We start from the raw sequence: 23,610 nt of genomic DNA on the forward strand, positions 1-23,610 counted from the left end.
GGTACTAATTATACGGAAGAACTGTGAACCAGTCTAGAAATGGGTGAAGAAATAATAGAGTATTTACAGGTTTGGTGGTCCATAATTGGTTAATGATGAAAATTATAATTTTAGGAAAAATATCTTTTGAGAGCTTATCCTATATGTAATGTAAAATAAATATTGACAAATTTCTACTGATGCAATTTTAGCATTTTTACAGGCTTGACTCAGGAGTACTCAGTACTGAAAGTAGCACCTGATTCATTTGGTGCAGAATCAAGAACACGTGTTTCATGCACATGTATGTAAACAAAGTGCCGCGGGTCATATGGTGTTCTCCACACATAAGCTTGCACCAAGGTTAGATGTGCATGAAGAATTATAGGTGTCATTATCAGCACCCAGAAATTTTAAGTTATTGAATTTTGAATATGATAGTGTTTCCATATGTTTACTATTGGAGTTGAATTAGTGCCGTGAGTCCTTTAGGGAGTCCCCCTCCTTTCTAGTGCCGACCAGGTCGAACACTCTTGAAGGTATCACGGTACCAGTCGTTGTTCCACAGACCTCAATGTTAATGGTTTGTGAAATAAATATACTTTCTATCCTACCTCAGCATGCGTGTCACATACTCTCAAGGAGAACAATGTTAGATTGTCAATTTGACAAGGACATAACCAGGTACGCCATTACATTTAAGAGAGATAACTCTGCTTGAACTACACATTGGTAAGAGTTATCTAGTCACAATAGACATATTTTCAGTCACGTGTACCACATTTATAAAAAAGGCAAAATTTGATTTAGATACGAATTAATATAATCTTACATGTTGCCAAGAGGCTGGACATTTTTTTAAGCCTAACAGAAAGTACAACTCTGACACAGTGCACCAATCACAGCTATAATTTCGTTGTTTATTTCTGAACACTGTTCCCTATACCTTAAGCTCCGCCCACCTAGGGGTTGTACAATTGGTAAAGTTATACCAGTACGCACTCTACGTTCTCGGGGCAAAGCCAGATAAGAATGTAATGTAGTTCGAGTAAAGAGGTAGATATCACTTATAGCCGCACTTCGCGTCAAATCAGTAATACAAACGCAATGTCGGTAATTAAACTAGCAGATAGCGGAGGACACACAATCACCTTGACGAGCATCGATGGATACCACACCTGTTCTTTCAGACCTCCTGAGATTCTACGAGAAATTTTTAATAACATTCCACAGCTGAAATGTCGACATGACGATGTTTTCATTTGTGCTCCAGTTAAATCCGGTGCGTAAACTCTCCGCCCTCTCTTTCTGTCTGTACTTTTGTCATACTGTTGATTGGTATTTTTCCTATGTGCACGTGCAATTCTGTCCATCAGTTTGTGACTTTGCAGTACAAATGTACAAGAGTTTCCTTGGTGGAATAAGAAAATACAATATGCACAGCATGAGATGGGGATCGTATGCATTAATTTGAATAATTCGGTGGGGTGGGTGTAGTCCTACACTGTAAAACATAGCACATGTTGTTTATACATGTATATATAATTTTGGAAAAATCTTCGTTTTGCATGATTTTGTTTCTCCATTTTCTGTTAATACTATTAGCGGTTGTATTATTACATTGATGAAAAGAAGTCACAAGATTTTACAAATAATTTTAGGACCGCAACAAGTTTTAATGATGGTGAGTTCAGTGGGTTGTTTTCACAGACGTCACTATGAGTACGCAAATACCCACAATGCAACGCGCGCGCACCTTGCGCCGCCATCTTGAGTCCCTAACAAAATCTTTGTCAACATTAGTCATCATGTATATGGCGCTTGTACTTATTATCTCTGTGAAACGTCACAAGCAGTGACATCAGTTTCTAAAAATAGCCATTCGGACAAGGCCAACTGGCGTAATGGTGTTCAGTCTTCTTTTCCATGTTAGTATTCTTATTATTGTTCTTACTAAAAAATCATGTACCAGGCATTAAATTTTTTCATCTGAATATAGATGTGCATTCCAATAGTTAGTTACAGTGGTGCTAAAACCTGCAGACTGTATAAATCATATAATCCAATTTGATGAATCTTCTAGAACAGTACAACACAAATTCCTTATATTTCATCACTGATAGATATACCTTGATATTTTTAGATGAAAATTCCAAGGGAACTGACATCCCCCCACTCCCCAATTAAATAATGTCGATGAAGTATTCTTATATGTGATTATGTTTTAACATATAAATAGAGAGGGATGTATGTAAGAAGGTGACTATCTTTTACATTTTGTTTAGCGCATAAAATTACGCTCTGCTTAGTTGATGTGATAGAGCATGTATAATCTAGAAATGTTGCATATATAATCCATAACTTCCAAAACAATGTACCAATGTTGGTTTTGTTGTTGTGCTTTTTTAGTATTATGCATTAGTGATTTTATTAACCTTTTCTGATTCTGATGTGTTAATCGGTAACAAAGTTAAGAAAAAAGGAGAGAAAATTTATATGTTTATTTCAATGTCTGTTTTACAAACAAATCGTAATTTTGAATGACAGATTGTAACATAAAATAATGCATTATGTTCAATACAAGTGTGGTGTTAAAAAGCGCAGCACTGGTTGATTATATTTATACTACATGGGTAATAAATTTCTGTAATTAAAAGATATATGCAATTACATTTTGTCGGGAAATATAATTGTATGCATGTATTGATGGAAACAGCTATACGAAAACTGCCGTCCCTAATGAGGACAGACACCCTTAAAATGATACACATTTTACACACAAACACTAATTGAAAAGGAAACAAAGTAGATATAAATGAATATTACTGGTTTCAACACATTCATTTGGGACACACACACACACACACACACACACACACACACACACACATATATATATATATATATATATATATATATATATATATATATATATATATATATATATATATATACATACATATACGTACACGAGGTTTAATGATGGTGAGTTCGATTGTACGATTTTGCTTTCAGTTTTTTCTTTTCTACCTTCAAAAATGAATTATTGTGTTGGCAAACTTGCAGTCTATTTTGGTAACAGAGTTGCACCCAAACTTACTTAGTTACATAACTATGGTTTAAAATCGACACTAATCAACACCTGATTTCGCCAGTGACTGTTATGGCAATTTAAATCGTCTTAAAAATGTCTATACCGTATGTCCCTGAGTGTTACAGGAATTTGATGCTCTATGGGTGACAGAATATAGAAAAATAACAGGTCATGCAAGTTCATTCCGTCACTTGGCAGTTTGCATGATTCACCTGCAAACTAATTATACTCATCTTTTTTTCTTGTTCTGTTTCTTTTATTAAGCATTTATGGATGGTGTTTTTTTTATTGATTTGTAAATGTGTACTAGAAGGTCAAAAATATTTACTAATTTTAAGATTTATTTATTCTGAGAAAGAGATGGAGAAAAGATGTGATAGACCTAGATATAGAAATATGTCTGAAAAACACACATAATGACATGTATACCTTGTAATGGAAGTAAGAAAAATGTATTTCCAAAAGTGACACCGTCACTTTAGCATTATCATTTTTGTTCCACAGATATACTTTAATACCTAATTATGAAAGTTTTAACCAAACGAGGTTATATACATTTTAAGGTGGAAATAGGGAAATATTTTACGAGTGATTTATAAAATTGCATTGTCACAAGTGTTGAACCCAAGCATTTTGCGTGAATTTTTTTCTCAATTTAATATTAATCCAATTATCGGCTGCATTACTACATTGATAAAGTAAATTCCTGAAATTCGGGATTGTTTTAAAACAGCAAATTTTTTTAATGAGGTGGAGTTTGATTGTAAGGATTTTCTAGTATTTTTGGTTTCATTTCTGCATTCAGACGTGATTTTTGTTTTGTTGGCAAGCTAGCAGACTATTCGGTAATAGAGCTGACCCAAGTGTTGAATATCACTGGTTTACACTCGATAATGACCAATGTCTTTATTATCTCTCTCCAGGAATGTGATGACATTTACAATAGCTATTTAAACAATCTTTTACTATATGTAATCAATCTTTTGTCTTAAAATTGTTTACCATTTATCCCGTTGTGAAAGTGATATAGAATACTGTATGGATGACACAAACTAACGAATAGCGGCCTGTCAAGTAAGTTCGTTCACTAACAGTCAGTCACTAGCAATTTGGATCGTTCATTTGGAAAAATAATTATTAAAAGCTAACACTTGAAGCCCACTCCTCATCGTTCAGACTTCAATTTTATGAATTTTATATGGCTCCTGCTCATTGGTTACAAAAATGTGTACTCGGAGGGACAGCAATCTTAATACCTTTCACGATCTATTCATGCTGATGGAGAGAGAGACACAGAGAGAGACGGGGAAACGAAGAAGAAGAAAAACTGAATACGTCCAAATATGGTCTGAATAACATATATATAGGGTCAAATGAAAATGTACTGGGTCTGTATAGTGTCAAATGAAAATGTATTAGGACTGTATATGGTCAAATGGAACACTGGTCTTCTGAGATGAGACCCCAAGCATCATCTAGATACACATCCTGTTTTTCTTCTTTTCTCATCTTCATGCAATTATCATGTTGAATTTGACTGGGATGATCGTTTTGACGTCCACAACAATGTTTGTGTGTCAGCACTAATTTTTTCTGTTTGGTGTTTCACAAAACAGGAGACTAAATATTCTAATTGTTCTGGCCATCTCAGCGCCATAATGTCATCTTCATCTATGCCTCTAGATCGCAACCGTTTAGGTTGGACACTTTGACTTTCAAGTACAAGTGACTGCTATTCAGATTGACGTAATCTTCTTACAGAGGAGAGGGGATGAAATTCTACCCATTGGGATTTTTGCATCGTCATAATGGTGGGTGGCATGGCAAACAGATCCAGTTCTGACTTTGAACATTTGCAAGACTCTCAGTGCATCATATTTTCTGTTTAATAATCAACAACGTTCTCTGATAGTTCTTCTTTTCTTGGTCTTTCTGGCAACATATGTGTGTAGTCCTCTGGTAGGGTGACTTTTGTCGTCTCTTTCTGCCATGCCCTTACTGTGGCGTGAAGTAAGAAGGAATGCCTTACTTGACAATGTCCAATGCATTTACAGGAGTTTATCTTCGAGCCAAAATGTCTTTTCCAGTTTGAAGCAACACATTTTTGCCTGCTCTTAACAAGGCTTCTTTCCGATTTTGTTCATCGATGATGACATTTTGTATAAATTCTTTTCCTTGTGTCATAGTGGTATCTTTCAGTTTTTACGAAATCGCAAATAATCGGGGTGGGTGGGTTCTAAATCGACAAGTGAATAGGTGTGAGGTGTTTGAGTGCTGTCGTCATATGCATGAGTTAGCCAAGGAGTTCCTAACTCTGTCTGGTTTACACTTGCACTTGTGATTTATCTCTGGGACTTTTAAACAACACTGGAACAAGATAACCGGGTGGGATTTCCCGATTCACAACAGAACACCTTTGATGATGATATAAATACAGTGTTTAATAACGAACGACTTGAAATGTACAATTAATTATGAATATGTGCATGTATATATAATCCAAATATTGGATTAGTTAACATAAGAACGCACAGAAAATACAAATAAATTACTTTACAAAATACAAAGACAAAGGGTGAATGGTTCACAGTGATTTCACTACGAAAAGATCGATGTGGTTTACTCAGCTAGCAAACAATGTGGAATTTTACTCATGTAGTAAAATGAATTCACACAGGCAATGAAATTATGTAAACAAAAAGGGACAGATGTACAAATCATCTTTACAGTCCCGAAAGATAGAATTGGTTTTACGAACCCCAAAAATTAGCTTATGACTAAAAGATTATATGTAACGAGATACACTCCGTCATCAGCACACTTTATTTCAGCTCCACGGCTGCTACAATTCAGCTTCACAGCTGCTACGGTTAATTCCTATGGTTGGCTTTACAGCTTGCACCACGTCGACCCCGATCACTCCAATAACTTTGAACGCTCACGTCACTCCAGACAATCTGTCTAGATCTGCACAGCTGAAAATATATCCAATACCAAGTACCATATATGACACGGGCATATAAGGTAAAACGTAATGACGTTATGCACGGTGCGTTATACAGATTACATTATCGGCACAATAATTACAAAACAACAGGTTCAGAAGTAAACCTAACCCTGCTCGATAAGAATCCTACTGTACTAAACATTTCTTAAAAATGTAGCTATATGTTACTAATATAAATCCCTTGCTAAGTCGCAAACAAGAATATAAATGTGTCCATGATACTGCGTAATCCAAAGCTACATAGCAAACATACAAAAATAAACGTGGTAGTACAATAGTTATATCTTATATACAAGACATTAATAAACTTATATACCTCTACAGCTGAAGATGTGCAAGTCCTTAAAGTAGACCACTTTTACCCACGGTGAGGTATTTATACACAGATATAGTCTGTGCACTGAAGGCATTCGGTTCTTCCCATCGAGAGCACTTCGCACATGCGGCATAGGATGAACCGAACTCGCTATTTCGAAATGCAATACATTATAAATATATCACCCTCGGGTATCGTTGTGCACAAAAAGTGAAACCCAAGTACATGTGATTAATAAAAAAAGAATGTATACAATTCCATGACAAACACCATGTAATGAGTATTGAGACTGATGGTACGATGGGCTTTACTTTGTTGAAACAAATTTTGGGTGATGACACTGGGATTATGATCATGCCATTTGCTCGTAAACCAAAGTTTAATTTCTTCTTCGTCTTCACCTAACATGATGTGTTTGACTGGTGTCAGACACGATCCCGTCATCTTTGCTAGGAATGCCTTCCACACAAACGATGGCTTCTCCTTCGCTTTTTTACAGGAGACTGTAAGCCAACTGCCACACAATGCATTGAGGTGGATGATTGATTAAATATCCAATCTAACGTTTAAGAAATCCAGTTTTGCCTGAACTACTGGGTCCGGCAATTAACATGTTAAACGTATGGCGAAGATACAATGCCTCCCAACTGGAACAATCTAACTTTTTGTCAATGATGTTGAAAGTCGAGGAAGAGGTAGAAGAAGAAGATGTAGCCATAGCAAAGGTAACCACAATTTAAAAACAAACACGGACGAGACAAGACAAGACTTTTTATAGTTTTCAGGACGCGTTTATTCCAATTTATAATTGATACGAAATACAAAAAATGTATAAGAGCTAAATGACTAAGTACATGTTTAACGTGACCAGCGAAACGATCAAAAAGCTATACAAACAATTCACTGTACAACATTTGTTTTGACGAAGGTGTGGCGTCCAAGGGACACTTTTTATTGTTCTTGGAGTCTCTACACTTAGCACAGTCTCGCATGTGTCCTCCCGAAATGGCCTTTTGGGGATATCGATGTTGATTATGGTACTGTCTTGAAGGGGGGTGATTTTCCTCTGTGTTGGATTCTTCTGGCACTGTGGCTAAGACGGGCTTGAATATCACATGTGTCACTGGATATTTGAATTCATTACACAAATCTTTGGCATACTAAGCCATTTCTTTTGTCCAAGCATTGTAACAAAGACTTTTGCAGGCAGCTACATCGTGCCAATGAGAGTGTAAGTCACACCCTATATATACACCTTCGTCACCATCCTCAGTGGCGAAAATTTACAAAATTTTTTTTGCATTAGAGGTAGAGAACACTCGTGTTGAAAGTGCAATACTTTTAGCAGAATGAGTCTCGTGCACAATTAAAGGAACCACCTTCCTGTTTTTGTGGTAGGTATTGTTCGTAAATAGTCTGCAAGGAATCTGCTGGTAAACAAAATCCCAGAAATGAAGAAACAAAGATGCACACCACACGATGTCCCAACTTCAAAGGAAACAAATATTGTAGAATGTTTTGGTAGTGTCATTGACTTCCTTCCACGAAATCTGTTGTATCACTACTGGTGAAGGTCGTGGCATATTGACAAGCTTTTATACCTTCTTGTGTTGGAGATAATAAATGTGCTTTTTCAACAGAATCACTTTTATTTCAGTACCATACCAAAATTGTTGAGTCATTAACTCGCACACCAAACGTCACACAAAAGTTTCCTCTTGAAACAAGATTAGTTCTTGTAATCTTCTAACTCTTCCACGATTTGACAACAATTCGGGTTGGTATTTTTGAATGTAACATTCATATTCAAAGTCCACGATTTGACAACAAATGGGACACCGTTTCTTTCCTCAACAAACATGTGCCTTGGCATTTTTGGTACATACGACTCGTCCACAAGTAGATCACCATTTCAGGAGTGTGCTTTGAACCTTGCGTCTTGAGATGTTGTACTTGTTGGTAACTGGTAGGACTAACAAAAGTTAGCTGGCAAGCTGGGCAATGCATTCGTTCTTGCCTTTCATAAGGACAGAGTTTAGAGGACAAACAATATCGACATTTCGATCTGCAATGCTTGTGTTGCTCTCGGCTGTTATAACCATAACCACATTTCTCACAATAATAGCCATATCCCCGGAATGAAGTGATACTGGTAGTGGCATTAAAATGTTCATTGTGATGATAGATGTGAATGTATTTTCCATCTTTGTAATTGTCATCCCGAGACAACAGAGGTTCACGCACTTCTTGAGGCCACACTTTCAGTGTGGAGCTAAGACATCTTGCAATATTTGCATTCCAGGAATGCCAGAGGTCGTGTCTTTGGATAGCCTCGATTGCAGGTACAGGAGTTCTGCTTCTCTTTGTTGTTTGGCTTTGTCCAATTGTTAAATTCTCTCACAGGCTCGTTTCCATTCTGCCATGTCGTTCTTATCGGTATACGTACGCCCCACGACAATGGCAGGGGCTAAATACATCTTGTCTTGAGCTGAGTGTTGTTAATTTAAAAGAGCCTGCGCACTGTGCTGTGAAGTTTTGTCCACCAATATCACCTTTTTTGTGTCCGGTCCCTTTGGGAATCGAAAGTTGGGTCATGTACAGTGTCGCATTGCCATCGTTAAGGTGAAACTTGTTGTTGGACTGCTGCATGTGTTGAATCTTGTAGATAACTTTGGAAGATGTCAATTCTGCTGGGCTGCTAAACTCGATCCAAATAAGTGATAAATGGAACGTCTCAAGCAATCATCTTCTTTAGAGTCACATTGTCGTTTCAGTGTAGTTAACAAAGAATCCCACACATTAAGTCATGAACCCTTCTGCTTTCTCCAGACATATGTCTGACTTGAAATCTTTGAACTTCACCGTGTACGTGTAGGCTGTCGTTCTAGATTTCATTCGAAGGTTTTCTTCGGAGAAAACAACGGACTACTCTCCCTCCTTTTGAGATAAATGTCTAGGCACTTGCTATATCTGTTAGAAGAAAGGACATTGTTCTTCAGATTGTCCAGAATGTAAACGTAAGAGAGCCATTCAGAAAGACAGAGGTCAAGATCCCTGTTATCATAGTCGGGGGAAAGGACATTGTTCTTCAGACTGCCCTATGAAAAAAAGAAAACCGATCCTATAAACAAGAGTAATAGGAAAAGGAAGAGGAAGAACCCATACCAGCCAAGAAAGAGAAGAAAAGAAGACAAGAAGAAAGTGAGGATGAAGAGGAGAAAAAACCTGTGACTGCAAAGAAATTCAAACGAGGGAGTGAAAAGAAAATATGACTGAACTTTCTTAGTAATGTGTTGTGAAATTTCATTGTAACTTCTACAAGTCTTAGAATAGATCAGAAAGAAAAGCGTAACTGTATCTTGGTTTTGATTTGTATAATAATAAGGACCTACACTTGCACATTCACACACATACGTCATGGGAAAAAAGAGATTTCAGTTTTACTTCATTTGGCAAATGTTGAGTATTCACTCTTTTTGAGAGAGGTAGGTGGTCCTGAAAATGGATGTTCAGTGGTTTTTTGTTTGTTTTTTGTGTTTGTAATTTTTCGTAACAAAGCCAGGAACGGGATGCGATGAGCTTTACTTGCCTTATACATTTACCAAAGACATGGCCTACTTCTTGACCTGCTACTGTTAATGATTTGGTAGAGACGTCATACATTTGTAATGGTGGAACATGTCAATCCGTTTCGATCCACTCTTCAACTATTAATACCCGCAACTCACCTCTTTCCACTCACCTGTTCTCATCACAAGATGTGGACTATTGTAGAGTCATCTACCCTCATATTGTCAATGCTGTTCAACCCGGACTATCCCATGAATGTGAAATCATCATGGGCTATCATGAAGACCACAGATACGACCATTTGGAAACGAAGGATTTATGTGGAGAGGCAAGGCAGTCTGAACCGAGTCTAAATCTACGGTCCGGATGTCAGATGAAGTTTGAGGAAGAGAAGAAGACCTGTGCAATGTTCCCTATACTAACTCTGATGTTAACAAATTCCCAAAGGCCATTTTCATGGCTACTCCATTGCCGCGAAAAGGTGGCTATTCTCTTGCCCAAAACATAATATTGTAATTCTATTGTATAATATGTGTTTGTATACGTCTATGTGTGTCTATGTCTATATTGTGTTTGTCCGTATAGACCCTATACATTTTCATTTGACCCTAGACAGCTCCAATACATTTTCATTTGACCCTATACAGTCCCAATACATTTTCATTTGATCTTGTACAGTTCCACCATGTTAAATTCCAATTTGACCCTACAGTATAACGCCCTAAATTTAACACAGAGGTCTATGTGAAAGACACTGAATATAGATCACAGTGGTTTGGCGCTGGTGTATTTCAATAAAAGGTTGAATTTTGAACTTTCATTGTAGCTGGTGCATTAAATCCATGTGTGATCCTGAAAATGAAGTTGTGACGTGCCACATTCCATTAAACAAATACAGACACATTAAAACATGGTGTGTAGTTCATTGAAAATTGTAGACTTCATATGAAAATGGTGAATTTAGGACATGGGATTTGACTCATGATATGTTGTCTCTCTTAAGAAGTCTGATAAATCATTCCTGCATAAAGACTCTGAATACTTTCATTCAAACTCTTCCCTTGCCTTATCGAAACTGTTTGTACACAGCAAACTGTCACATTTTAAGGCTTTGCCTTTTTATAACCAGGAACACACTGGGTGTGGGAAATAGTGTCCATGCTATTAAATCGTAAAGCAGAAATTAGTCCGATACCAAAGGCGACACAGATGCTTGAGGCTATGCCCACTGAAATCCTAGACAATATCCCTTCACCACGTGTCCTCAACAGCCATCTCCATCTGTGCCAGTTACCCAAGGAAGCTCTGGAAAAGAAGTGCAAACTTGTTTTAATCTTGCGTGATCTAAGAGATGTGGCTGTCTCGTATTACCACCATTGCAAGGGGATTTCCGTGTATGAGTATGATGGAATGTTTGAAAACTTTCTGCCCCTGTTCCTTGAAGGAAAGCGTAAGTTAATGTTTAGTCTATATTGACAGTAATATAGTTTCAAAATAAATAGGTGTAGTGCCCCCCCCCCCAATATATTTCATCCTTTTTGTTCTAACTGGTAGATTCGATAGTTCTAAAGAGGGTTTTATTTAGATAAATCGGTAGATTAGATGAATTAATTGTCCCAATCAGCCTTTTGTTTAAAGGTGCTAATATCGCAAAGTCATTTAAATTTTGGGGTTTGAATGGGTTTCTGCAATATTAAATTCGGATGCCAATGGTTAGTCCAAGAAATAATTAATGAAGTGGTATAATATAGGCAATAATGAGTTCGCCTATGAGAAAAGACATTTAAAAAGTCAAATGAATTGAGCAAGTACTTGAATTTAGTTAACCAGGTTTAAACTTTACACTGCCTTGTAAAAGTTATCTTTCCTGTTAGCTTTTTCTTCCTCTTGGGGGCAAACATTCTTCACCGTAATTTAAGAAGATTCAAGCATTGACTATTTAAGATTAATGAATTAAATCCCTTGTGTATTCATGCACACCAGGGGATAGAATGTGCTTCTTATTTGATTTAATTTCTAATATTGCAGGCAGTTAAATAAGGGGGAAATATTTGTTCTGGTGTGCTTTGTTATATAAAATGTTTCTTTTGACATGTTGCCATAGATAATTAAGTTGCTGAGTTTTGTGCGGCCAAAAGTATCCCATTTTATTAGTGGATTTCGTGGTTGAGCATTTCAATACGACAATAGTGGTTGTGTCGGAAAATCCACTTTACGGGCTTTACTGACGCATCTCACTTTGCGATAGTAAAATAACTTTTAGCATCGGCAAGTCATTCCATTGTAACAGTGATTCTCTTATTTACCTGAGCATGTTATGTATAAGTGTGTATATGAAGGTAAATGATGAAGCGAACTCTAATTTGGATGACATTTTAAGAAGCAGCTGTTTATTCTGTAAAATATAAATCTTTCTGGTCTTCATTTCAGTGGACTGCAATAATTATCTAGATTACATTGTAGAATGGGAGAAAGCAATGGAGGAGCGACCAGAGATCCATTTGGTATACTACGAAGACTTGAAAACGGTATTTTCTCGCACGAGTTTTTTTCCTCCTGGTTTTTTACATTTCCTTTTGTTATTTTTCTTCATCGTGAACTTCAAATGCATTTCTTTTCTTGTATAAGTAAGAAAACAATTAGTTGCATTAATACGAGACTTCTGGTAATTTCTTTTTATTTTGATAATACGCCATTTGTTATTCCTATGATGCCTCTCCCCTCATGTATTCACATTTGATTGTGAGAGAAATAACGTTAGCTACAATTATTTAATTTCCATTGTGTTTACCCAGGGTATTGCTGGGCTTAGCAGTTCTTACTGTGTAATCAGCATTTTCCTAATTCTCACTACGTTGACTGGGAATTAATGACACAAAAAAGATTTTTATTAATAAATATGGCTGTCTATATAACATGGTTCTCCACCAAAATGCATACTGTTGCATGAAGAGAGGCATTAGATAACAGAGGTCACTTATCAGAAGTTGTACTTTGGAATGGGGGATACAGGAATTAGCATTAGTCCATAGGTTATCATGTGGGCGGTTGGGGTGGGTGGGTGTTATCGTTTCATACAGGAAATATTATGTTAAAATGGTCCATAGGTTTAACATGGAGAATGTTTTTTTAGGGTCAAACGTGTTTATATGTTTAAATATGTGGATAGGATCTGTTATGCCTATTTGATTTGCATTATCTGTTGGCTTTTTTAATGATCATGTTGTCCAAAGTGAAGTTCATGGTGTTCCTGACCAGTGACATTTATTTTGTAAACATAATACAAAGCTAAGATTTCTCTAGGAATATTTACGATTTAATTCACAATGCTATAATTTCTTTTAAAATTTTAAAATTGAAATAAATTATTAGTTCAGTTTTACAAAACTTGTTCGTTTACTCTTTTCTGCTACTTAGTTTTAGACCATAAAGTAATAAGAGGTCAAAATATTTATTGGGGAAAAGTTTTTATAGGGGCAAAAGTGTTTATAGGGGCAAAACTTTGGGGTGGTCAAAAAGGAACGGTAATGTTAAATTCTGTTATTATTGGAATTGTTCGACTATGATCAGTGATTTCAGGGGTGTATAAAAATAGCACAGAAAAACATACTGAGGGCAGGGGATATTGCATATCTGTCAGATAAATACCATTTTCTACTTGAAAGTACTAAATTCGTGGGGAAAAAAGGAAATGAAGATCTTGTTAGAAAAGTCAGCAAGCCAAGACTACGAAGAATTATTTCCACTGGATGGATATATTGTGATACACCAGACACTTTGCAATTTCCAACCTATCATCAACACATTGGCAATAGTAAATAAATGTGATGTTTTGCTAAGTGGTACGCTAGAAAGTGTCAAACGATTTTTATGACATGACGTCAGGATCCAAACACAAATGAAGCTGAGCTTTTTGTGAATATTATGTAAATTAATACAGAATACTTCTTGATTTCATCTTTAGTGATCCTTCTCTTAATAATGCAAACTTTCATCCACAGAACTGCATTGATGAAGTCCGAAAGCTTGCCTTGTTCCTTGGAGTGACTTGTACCGATGACCTAATAAGAGATATATCAGACAAGTGTAACTTCGAGCAGATGAAGGTTGAAAAAGAGAAATTCATCCCGGAGGAAGTGAGAAAGACTGCATTCAGAAATAACTTTTCAGTATTCAGGAAAGGTAAGATGTTGTTTTGCAAGAGATTGTCACGTAATTATGTATGCTGCAGTGCATTAGAGCTAGATGATAGGAGCCATTACTCGCAATGCAATTTTGAAATCCGCTTGTTACACGTTATATCTCTCTTGTTTGATTATATTGGTATCATTCTGGATAAATTTCTTATAATCTTGTATCCAAAAGTGTGATCTTGGATTCAGGGCTAAGCGTTTCCCTCACTGTCAACTCTAATCCAACTGTAACGTCGCCATATGCCATGTCTCATTTAATTTTGAAAAAGTCATAATTGTGTTGCGTGATAACCTTGTATATAGTTTAGGTGAGGTACGTAATATGTTTTCATCTGATAATATCGGTTGTGATGTTCCTAATTTGCGTATCATAGTTACACATTTAGCATGTGCAAAATAGTAGGATATTTCCATAAACACTGGACTACATGTCTGCAGCATGATGGCCCAGTGCTAGATATCACTATAAACTGTCACACTGCAGACATCGTAGCGATATGACTGAAAAATTGTTAAAGCTACATTAAAAATCCAAATCACACACACACACACACACACACACACACATAAAAAATAACTTGTCATAAGGTCATTGTAGCATATACCTTTTAAGACATTGTTTCTATGCAAGACATTCTTTGTCTTGCCTCATCTTATGTACGGCTTATTTTTTATATAATGATTTTCATAAGCGTAAGTTCTTATTTTAGTAACAGTCTGTAGTTTTATAACCTCTGTATATTGTATATTACTGTTGTTTCTCAGCATGCTTTTTTGTTTCTGTTAATTTGCTGCACAACTTCATTTATAGTTGCAGTTACCTGCAACATAGATTTGGTTCCTGCTTTAAACTAATTTCAAGTCTAACCTTATATATTTATATATTTATATGTATACAGTGTGACCCTGCTATAACGTGGTAGTTGGGAGCCATTGAACCTGACCGTGAAGAAAATGATGCACGTATCCAAAAACAATTGGGGGGGGGGAGTAGGTAATAAATGGGGGGCGCAAAAGTACGTGCTTCATTGGCACAGTTACTATCTTAAATCGATGTATATCAAATAAGAATACACCTCTAGTGAAAACTGAGAAGGCATACATAATATTTTACTTTACCAAGCATTGGTACATATACTTGTATACTGTTTATATATACATGTCTAATATATAGCATGAATAGAGTATAAACACTGTGTACTCACCAGAGAATCTCATCACATACATGGACTCCACAATACAAATAATTCTATCGAAAATATGCACACACAGATTTATAATATTCATATAGGTCTGAATTCATTGGGAATAAATAGCACATTCACGTAACGAATGATGAAGTACATTAACTTTTCAGTACTTCCCAAGTCAGCAAATGTTAGTTTGCGTTTGAATCCGCCGCTGGTAGCGTTTAAAAGCATACACTTTTTACCAGTGAAAAAGAAACTGTTATGGCACAGTGAACGTGTTCGTCACGTTGGAAAATAAACCAGGCCCTCAGATTCCATTGCTTTTAAATAAGTTTGGTACTGACTTCCTTTGAAGAAAGTTCTTTGTTTTTATTGAAGGTTGTAGTTGGCTTTCTTTGATGAAGGGTGCATGAGTTATTGAAGTCACCGCTAAAGGCCAGCTTTGGAGAACCAAACAAATGTCCGTTTCTTATTGTCGCGGCAACATCAAATAATTCTATTGCATGATTGAGACTGATTTTTTCCTTTGCTTTGTACATTTTTGTGACAATTGGTGCCCCAGAGGTTATCTATTTTCTTTGAAATTTCAGCAAACTATTTTATCTGGGTACATTTTAAATAAAAAGTCGTTCGTATGATTTTAGACACTGTTCTTCCTTGCCTGTTTTATAGACACAGAAGTAAGATTCTTTGTTTTTTCTTCTTTTTTTTACATTTGTGGTAGTGGAGTGATGCTGCCTTCCAAGCATGCATCAGAAATTTTAAAAAATGGTAAACAGGCAATATATATGCAGGTGTTCTGATCTGATTAAGGGGATTACTACAGAAAATGTGAATGTTCTGAAGGATTTAATTCTGAGTGAAAAGAAGATGAATTTTACTTACCATCCACATACAAATGTCAGTCTATGTAAATATATTAATTAATTTTGAGCAGCCGAAAATCCGATGAAAGATAGATTATTAGATAATGACTCGTCCAGTTGAACTCCGCCACCAGAAATGTCAACAAAAACAAGTGGATATCTCACAACAGATAGTACTCATGCTAGATGTCAACGTAAGTGGATTATGATTTCTAACCCATACGACAGAAATCTAGCAGTTGTGCTAACCTTACTTTTCTTATCTCAGTCTAGTCATCTCAGACCAGTCGCCTCAGTCAAGGTGTCCACGCGCTCAGAACTACTTTTAAAACAAAGAAACCCTTGTTGTCTTCCGCTGTGCCTGACATAGTTGTACTAAAATCAAAGAACAAAAACGATAGCAACAAATATGTAACAAAAACATAGTAACTTAAGGTAAATCCATCTTTGAGAACACACCATGCAAAAACATTTCGAGAGAGACAAAGACACAAACGTATACGATGTCGAGCTCTTTGGTATTATGCTAGTCCGTTCCACACAGCACGGTCATTTTTTCCTATATACAGGCCTAAATAGGTACATTTTCAGGTCAGCGTCATTAATGTAGCTAAAGCTACATAACTAGTTTTAAATACTTTGTGTGAAACAAATTATATACTGTTAGCTACATTTAATGATGCTGAATTGAAAAATGACTGCTACAGATAGGATAAAATTCTCCATGCTGTGTGAAATAAACTATGACAAAAACTGATCCATGCACATAGACTATAGACCTATACACTTCATAGCCTCCCAAATATCTTAACAACTACGGAAAACTTAGTAACAGCCAGAAAAGTGTTATATAAAACATGCTTTGCTCTAATTTTGTTAAGCATCTCCATTGTGCCCTGGCTAAATCAAAAATATACGTACAATATTTAATGATAAAAATGCACTTACCAGCCAGAAGGAATCATTTTTCCATCAACACATTAATCCATAAGCATATTTCACTGTAGCACTTGCCATGTTTCCAGGACAGAATAATAAATGTTCAAAGAATCTGTGAACTTGAAAGTTTAGGACATGGTTATCCGCTAGAGTCCATTTTTGGAGTGTCTATTATACACTGGGTTATTTTTACAATCAATATTAAGGACAACACAAGTATGTCACAAACAGTTTAACCTCCTTCAAAGAAAAGAATAGTTATATACGATAGTGACTCAGATCTCTAATTACCCATGAATAATCTAAAGCAAGTTGTTACTCTTCGTTACAGCTTGTACTAAGTATAACTACAGTAGAGCTGAGTAGCCAATATCATTTTTTTATTTACAATGTAACTTTTCAAAATTGGAACTGATGAAAATAAAACAGTTTCTTGTAATAAATATTAATTATTTATTGTCAGTTTCATATACCATCCATACATTAAATGTGATAATACCTCATTACTATGCGTCATTTTATGTTGTTATTTTTCTTTGCTCACGCGTATAAACAGTGAACTTCGGACGCAACGGTCATACCACAGCCCTCATTAACATATTTATATTCATGCGCCGCATGTAAACGTTGGACGTGAACACTAGTGAAGAATTCTTTTTACTTTAAAGGAAAATATTGGGGGGGGGGGGAGAAAAATAATCTACGCTGGGGTTGGGACTGAGACAAGGAAATCCAAGTCGTGGGTTTATGTCTCCCCACTTGGGCAAGCCTCGTGGGGAGACAAATAATGTAAACCCTTGACTGGGATTTCCTTGTCTCAGTCCAAACCCCAATACAGTTTCTATGTAAAACAGTGCACTGTTTAGACGGTTTGTCAGTCTGCACAAAGAATTTATTTATGTAACAATAGATAAATTTCAGTGCATTTTGTATCAAGTTTGCGGCTTCCTTTCATGGGGGCTCTGAATTTCTTCACTCCAAGCCAATTATTGTATATACAAGTTTAAGCATCCAACAATGTTGCCAATAATAAATATAAAAAAATCACCAAATAATTTATTTTGCTGCCATTAAGGGGAAACAAAATTCGCAATTTGAGACATTGACGAAGACCTGCGCGATCCCTGAATAAACTTTTTACTTGTTATTTTTCTTACTTTTAAGAGGGAAAAACGTTTTTTGTGTATGAGAAAAATACATATAAAATGTCAGGAACCATGCCATGATCATCTTGTTTTATTCATACGTGATCTCTTTCCCAAAATGAAATTACACCTTTTACATTATTTTCATATTTTTAAGAAAGTTTTTTTGTTTCATGTATGAGATAAATACATACATATCAAATTTCGGGAGCCACACGACAACCATGTTATATCCGAATTTGTGTTATAACGGAGCATACTATAATGGGGTAAAACTATATATATATATATATATATATATATATATATATATATATATATATATATATATATATATATATATATATATATATATATATATATATATATATATATTATATAATGCTATCATACAGGTTAGATAAGTTTAGTTCATACCTTACACAGATTCAAATCCAGGTCAGCGGGTGAAGGGCATCCATTACACTGCCTGCCAGTCCCAGCCCATATTGCTACTCAGTCGGTGTAATATGCATCGTGCGTAGCAGACATGTGCATTACGACCTAGTAATTAATTCTCGTCTATTTACAGTCATTGCAGATTCCTATGAAATATATCATGTAGATAGGATTAATTATGGATAATTACAAATGTACACCAAACAGAACGGAAAGTGCACCTTCCGTTCTGTATGGTGTATATTTGTAATGCTCTCTCTCTCTCTCTCTCTCTCTCTCTCTCTCTATATATATATATATATATATATATATATATATATATATATATATATATATATACTGATGTATAAATAAATGTTATTTCTCAGACACCCATTTATCTGCTCCTGTGTACACAGATTTAAAAGATTACTATACACCGATGGCTTTTCCAGCAGGATTGGTTGTATCAAAATTTTGATATATATATTTCAGGAGCGACTGGGGACTGGAAGAATACGTTTACAGTGGCCCAAAAGGAATATTTTGAATCCATGTTTTTGGAGAAGATGAAGAATTCCAAGTTACTGCGCAGATATGCATAGACCATCATTATTGCTTAGTCGTCGATTCTAACAAAGTTGCAAAAAATTATTCACTGATGTATTGGCTGTTCCAGGATATACAATAAAATTACATCTGGAGTTAGAATCCATATCATGGACAGATAATGATTGAATAAAGGAGCTACTATGAATCAAACTTTATTGTGCACGTATAGATTTAATAAATATTTCGATACTGTTTGGATATAAGAATTTGCACAAGCTACTTGATGTTGGTATAGACTGTACATGTAGAATAACTTGAAATAAGTGTAATAAAATAAAATGAAGGAACATTTACATTTGTATGCATAAATAACATTTTATTGCGTTTAGCTGACTTAGAAAAAAGGTACGGTTTTTAATTCAAATAACTGAGGAAAATGCAAGTAAATATCAAATTGAAATCGTATATTGTTACAAATATTTATAAATATGTTATTTATTATTAGCTGTTTGGATCGATCTATACCCAGGGATTCGAAAAAAAGTCTTGATAGAGAAGTCCATTCATTCACATGTTTAGTCATTGCCTATCTATTGAAGCAGGTAGATAGCAGCAGGAGATGAGTTCTATTACCCTTTCAGGCGTACTTATTATGGCACAGATCATGCTGTATTATTACAATTGTTCTGATTCAAATTTGATTTGCTAAATCGACAAATGTAAAGAATTTAAGTAATGTTTGTAATGAATCGTGTTATTCGGAAAATATTTTAAGCCTGTGTTGTGTATATTTATATATTTTTTAATTCCTGGTACATGATTTTAATTAATTTTGGTAAAATATTTTCATTGTTTTAAACCATAAAGAATATCTTTTGTTATAAATTGTGTATATAACCTGGCTCTGTTAAGAACACATTTAGATAGGATCTATAAATAGATGTTTATGGTTGTTTTGACAATAATGAAAATCATAATAATGAGATATAAAATGGTGTGTATGGCTGTAGGTTGACATTGGTTGTGTTATGACAAATGAACATGCTTAAATTATGCAAAATTGATAGTGTGTGCTGTCACGTGGGGTCTATTGCCAAGTTCAGTCACAATTTACAGCGCATATGAGGAGGAAATTAAGCAATCAGATTTATTAAAATTTTTGGAGTCATTCACATTTATTGTGTTCCTGTTGTAAGTCTGCAGATGTGTTTTATGTTGTGTCTGGATATTTTTAAGAGGACAAACGTTTGTTTGGACTCGTCATTGGAAATATAAGTGCTCTTTGTTTGGAATATAATATAATTCTGGAACTGTTACAAATTATTCGTATGAATTCTGGGCAACGCCATCTTGACAACTTGACAAGTTCACGGTTCTTGGAGGACCACTACATGTCCTGTATTGAAATTTATAAGGAACTTTTCATTCATTTAGGACTTTCATAGACCTTTATATGGACTAATTTGGACTTATTTTTCTTAATACTGGAAGTTTCTCTCACCTTTATCATTTATATCTTCAGCAGTTAAATTGATTAAGTTTTATAAAACTTGATTTTGCTTTGTTTGTGTCCCTTAAGTTTGTGACAGTAGAGTATTAACACCTGATATAAAGAATTTTGTGAGTCTTATAACAGTTTTAGCCATGTACTTTATCCTGAGGGATCACAGTGTGATCCGAGTGAAATACAGTTCTCTGATGTTCAGTTGAAAGATACCAAATAAAAAACTTGAAACATCGTTTGTTTTTCTTTCTTCTGTTCCTTTAGATACACCAGTGTTAGAGCAGATTGTAATAAACAATTGTATAGCTCACCTGTTTGAAGCTTTTAGTAGTCTCTATTAGCAATGTAATTATTATGTAGACAAATCTATTAGTTATGTAAAAATTAATTATTATTTAGAAAAAAAAATTCCTGACTAATGCCATCTTGACATCGTAATGTTGGCCCATTTTCTAAATAGGGTTTCTATTTGCATTTTGTTTCTTTTTACATTTTAATCTATAAAATTACTAAGATGTGAAATTTATATGCGAGTTATGTGACCCAGTCATGTTAGTGTACTGATCAGAAAGAAGGCTAAGATGGCAGCCTCAAGTACAGTAGACTGAATCTCTTTCCTTAGGTCCCATGTGAATGTAAAATCTTGCTTAATCTTTATTCCGTTGACACTATTTTCAATAAATAATGAGGCATTTTTACTTATTATGTTCTGTACATGATACTTGGCTATACCCACATCAGCTCACTCTATTAAGCCTGCTCACATTACCAATAACTCGTACAGGTGTGCAGACAAATTATTTAAAAAAATCTGATTAATTGATCTAACTGTATGATCATTTTAAGCTTGATGCATTCAAATGATCATTAACAGACGATAATATGTCACCTTATTTCTGTGTCGCATTTCTATCAGGATAGTTGCTTAAAGTAGAGTTTAGCAATATTAAACGATATTGTATCAAACTAATTGGTTTGAAATTGATAGCAGAGTATTTATCTTATCTCAGACATAACAATTAAAATACAGTTTCAAAGCATTGTAGGCCAATATATTTGCTAGTAATCCTATAATTAAGAGCAGATTCTACTCTTCCAGGCAATATTGCTTATTCACATAATCTCCAAACTTTTGCGGCATCAGTATTCGATTGCAGTCGTCTTTGTCCCTACAGAGGAAAATGCGTATCACGTGATTATTTGGCTTCTGATGGTGAGTAAATTGTAGGTCTTGATATTTGGAATCAGTTGGTCATGCAATGTAAGCTATGGCAAAGTAAATTTTCAGGTGAACACTGTATATTTGGTTTGTATGTCATCTTATTAAAATGACATAAGTTTAACTGATTTGACTGAGAACGAAAATAACATCATTATCTATATCGGTCAGATAGGATACGATACAATATCGCTTAATTTTGCAAGCCTCTGTTCAATGCTGGTACACTATGCCTTTACCATGCAGTTGTCACAAATTCCATGTTTTTCTAAAGGATCGCACTCTGATTTCTCATCCTAACATAAATATTCAAATATCTAAAACTAGGTGGAAAAGGTCAGAGGCTACTTGATTAGGTATTTAACACATTTTCATGAAGTACGTTTCTGTTATATTGTTAAAATATTGCATGACATAGACAAAGTTTTAAAACAAACCTTTACAAACCAAGCAAACAAACAAAAATGTAATATTTAAAACATGCAAGGTTATAACAATTTAAGTGACATTATGGTCAGTGCCATGTGGCGATACGGGAAATTTAATGTTAAATCAGTTCATAGGTTTAACATGGGAATGGTACTTGGGGATCAAAAGTATTTACAGAGTCAAAGGTATATAGAGGGTCAAACATTTATAGGGGCAAAATTGTTTATGAGGTCAGCATAAGCAAACAGAGATAATACTCATATAGCACAAAGATAAAAATAGTCTTATCAATAGTAGAAGAGCATATTCTTTCTAGGCAAATGATTGACCACGAAAAGAACCGTTATGATTTGTTAAACAAAGGCAGTGCACTGGTCTACTTCTCTTGTTAAGCTTTGTCTCACAGTGGGAAACTACATCAAGACTCTTCATAAAGCCTTGCCTCTTCACATAAATTCTTCTCTTCGAAATAGCCATACTGTTAATGTTCATTGTAGCCATGATGACTTCACATACACTGGTTAGTCCTCGCTGAAGAGCATTTGAAAATTATGGTTGAGGACTCAACGTCTGTTCACATTTTGTCATGAGAACAAGTGAAGCCACGGGACAAGACACTGATATAATCCAATTGCGGATCAAAAGCGATTGAGATGATTTACCAATCCAGAGTCGTGTCGAAAAATTCAGGAAAAGTGCAGTCTCTCTTGCAATCAGAAAAAAACATTGCATGACACGACATACAGTATATATGTGCGCCAGCATTCGTGCACAGTGATTCGATGCAATACAATTTGAGTTGTGTGGAAACTAAGATGATGATGTGGAGCATGATAGCTACTAAAACAACCACAATCACACTTCCAGAAGAGAATGATTTTAATTGTGATTTAGCCTATTTGATTTCCCCTTTGCAAAAATTTATACCAGCACCAGTATCTTCACCACCTTCTCCATCCTTACCATGGTAGAGGATTCTAGAAAGAGACAGAAGGAAGAACTTGAGACATTTTTACAACAGCAGAAAGAAGCAGAGGATGCCTTTGTTATTCAAAAGGAACAGAAAGAAGTGGGAAAATGAAAATGAGAAGAAGAGAAGAGAAAATACCAAGGAGCAGGAGAGAAGAAGGATGGTAAAGTCAAACTTTGACTGTGCTACTAGCCTTTTTTCAGTGTTAATGTATCTGAGA

The 23,610-nt window shown here is 35.3% G+C and overlaps 1 protein-coding gene across 3 annotated transcripts; it reads left to right on the forward strand.

Moving 5' to 3' along the window:
* The first annotated feature begins 963 nt into the window (after positions 1-963).
* LOC149775605 (sulfotransferase 1A1-like) lies at positions 964-21,007 on the forward strand. 3 transcript variants are annotated; one of them, XM_089943331.1, is made up of 5 exons: positions 964-1,261; positions 11,096-11,416; positions 12,430-12,494; positions 13,968-14,148; positions 19,212-21,007. In XM_089943331.1, exons 1-5 carry the CDS (start codon positions 1,087-1,089, stop codon positions 19,319-19,321), a joined length of 852 nt encoding a protein of 283 aa, XP_089799457.1. In that variant the 5' UTR covers positions 964-1,086; the 3' UTR covers positions 19,322-21,007. The 3 variants fall into 3 exon arrangements, with proteins under 3 accessions (XP_089799457.1, XP_089799456.1, XP_089799458.1); XM_089943330.1 differs by having other exon boundaries at positions 965-1,261; positions 12,397-12,494; XM_089943332.1 differs by lacking the exon at positions 964-1,261 and adding an exon at positions 1,861-1,907 and having other exon boundaries at positions 12,397-12,494.
* Positions 21,008-23,610: the final 2,603 nt, after the last annotated feature.

The sequence above is a fragment of the Sinohyriopsis cumingii genome, chromosome 19, assembly GCF_028554795.1.
Source record: "Sinohyriopsis cumingii isolate HCF-2022 chromosome 19, ASM2855479v2, whole genome shotgun sequence".
NCBI classification, from domain to species: Eukaryota; Metazoa; Mollusca; class Bivalvia; order Unionida; family Unionidae; genus Sinohyriopsis; species Sinohyriopsis cumingii.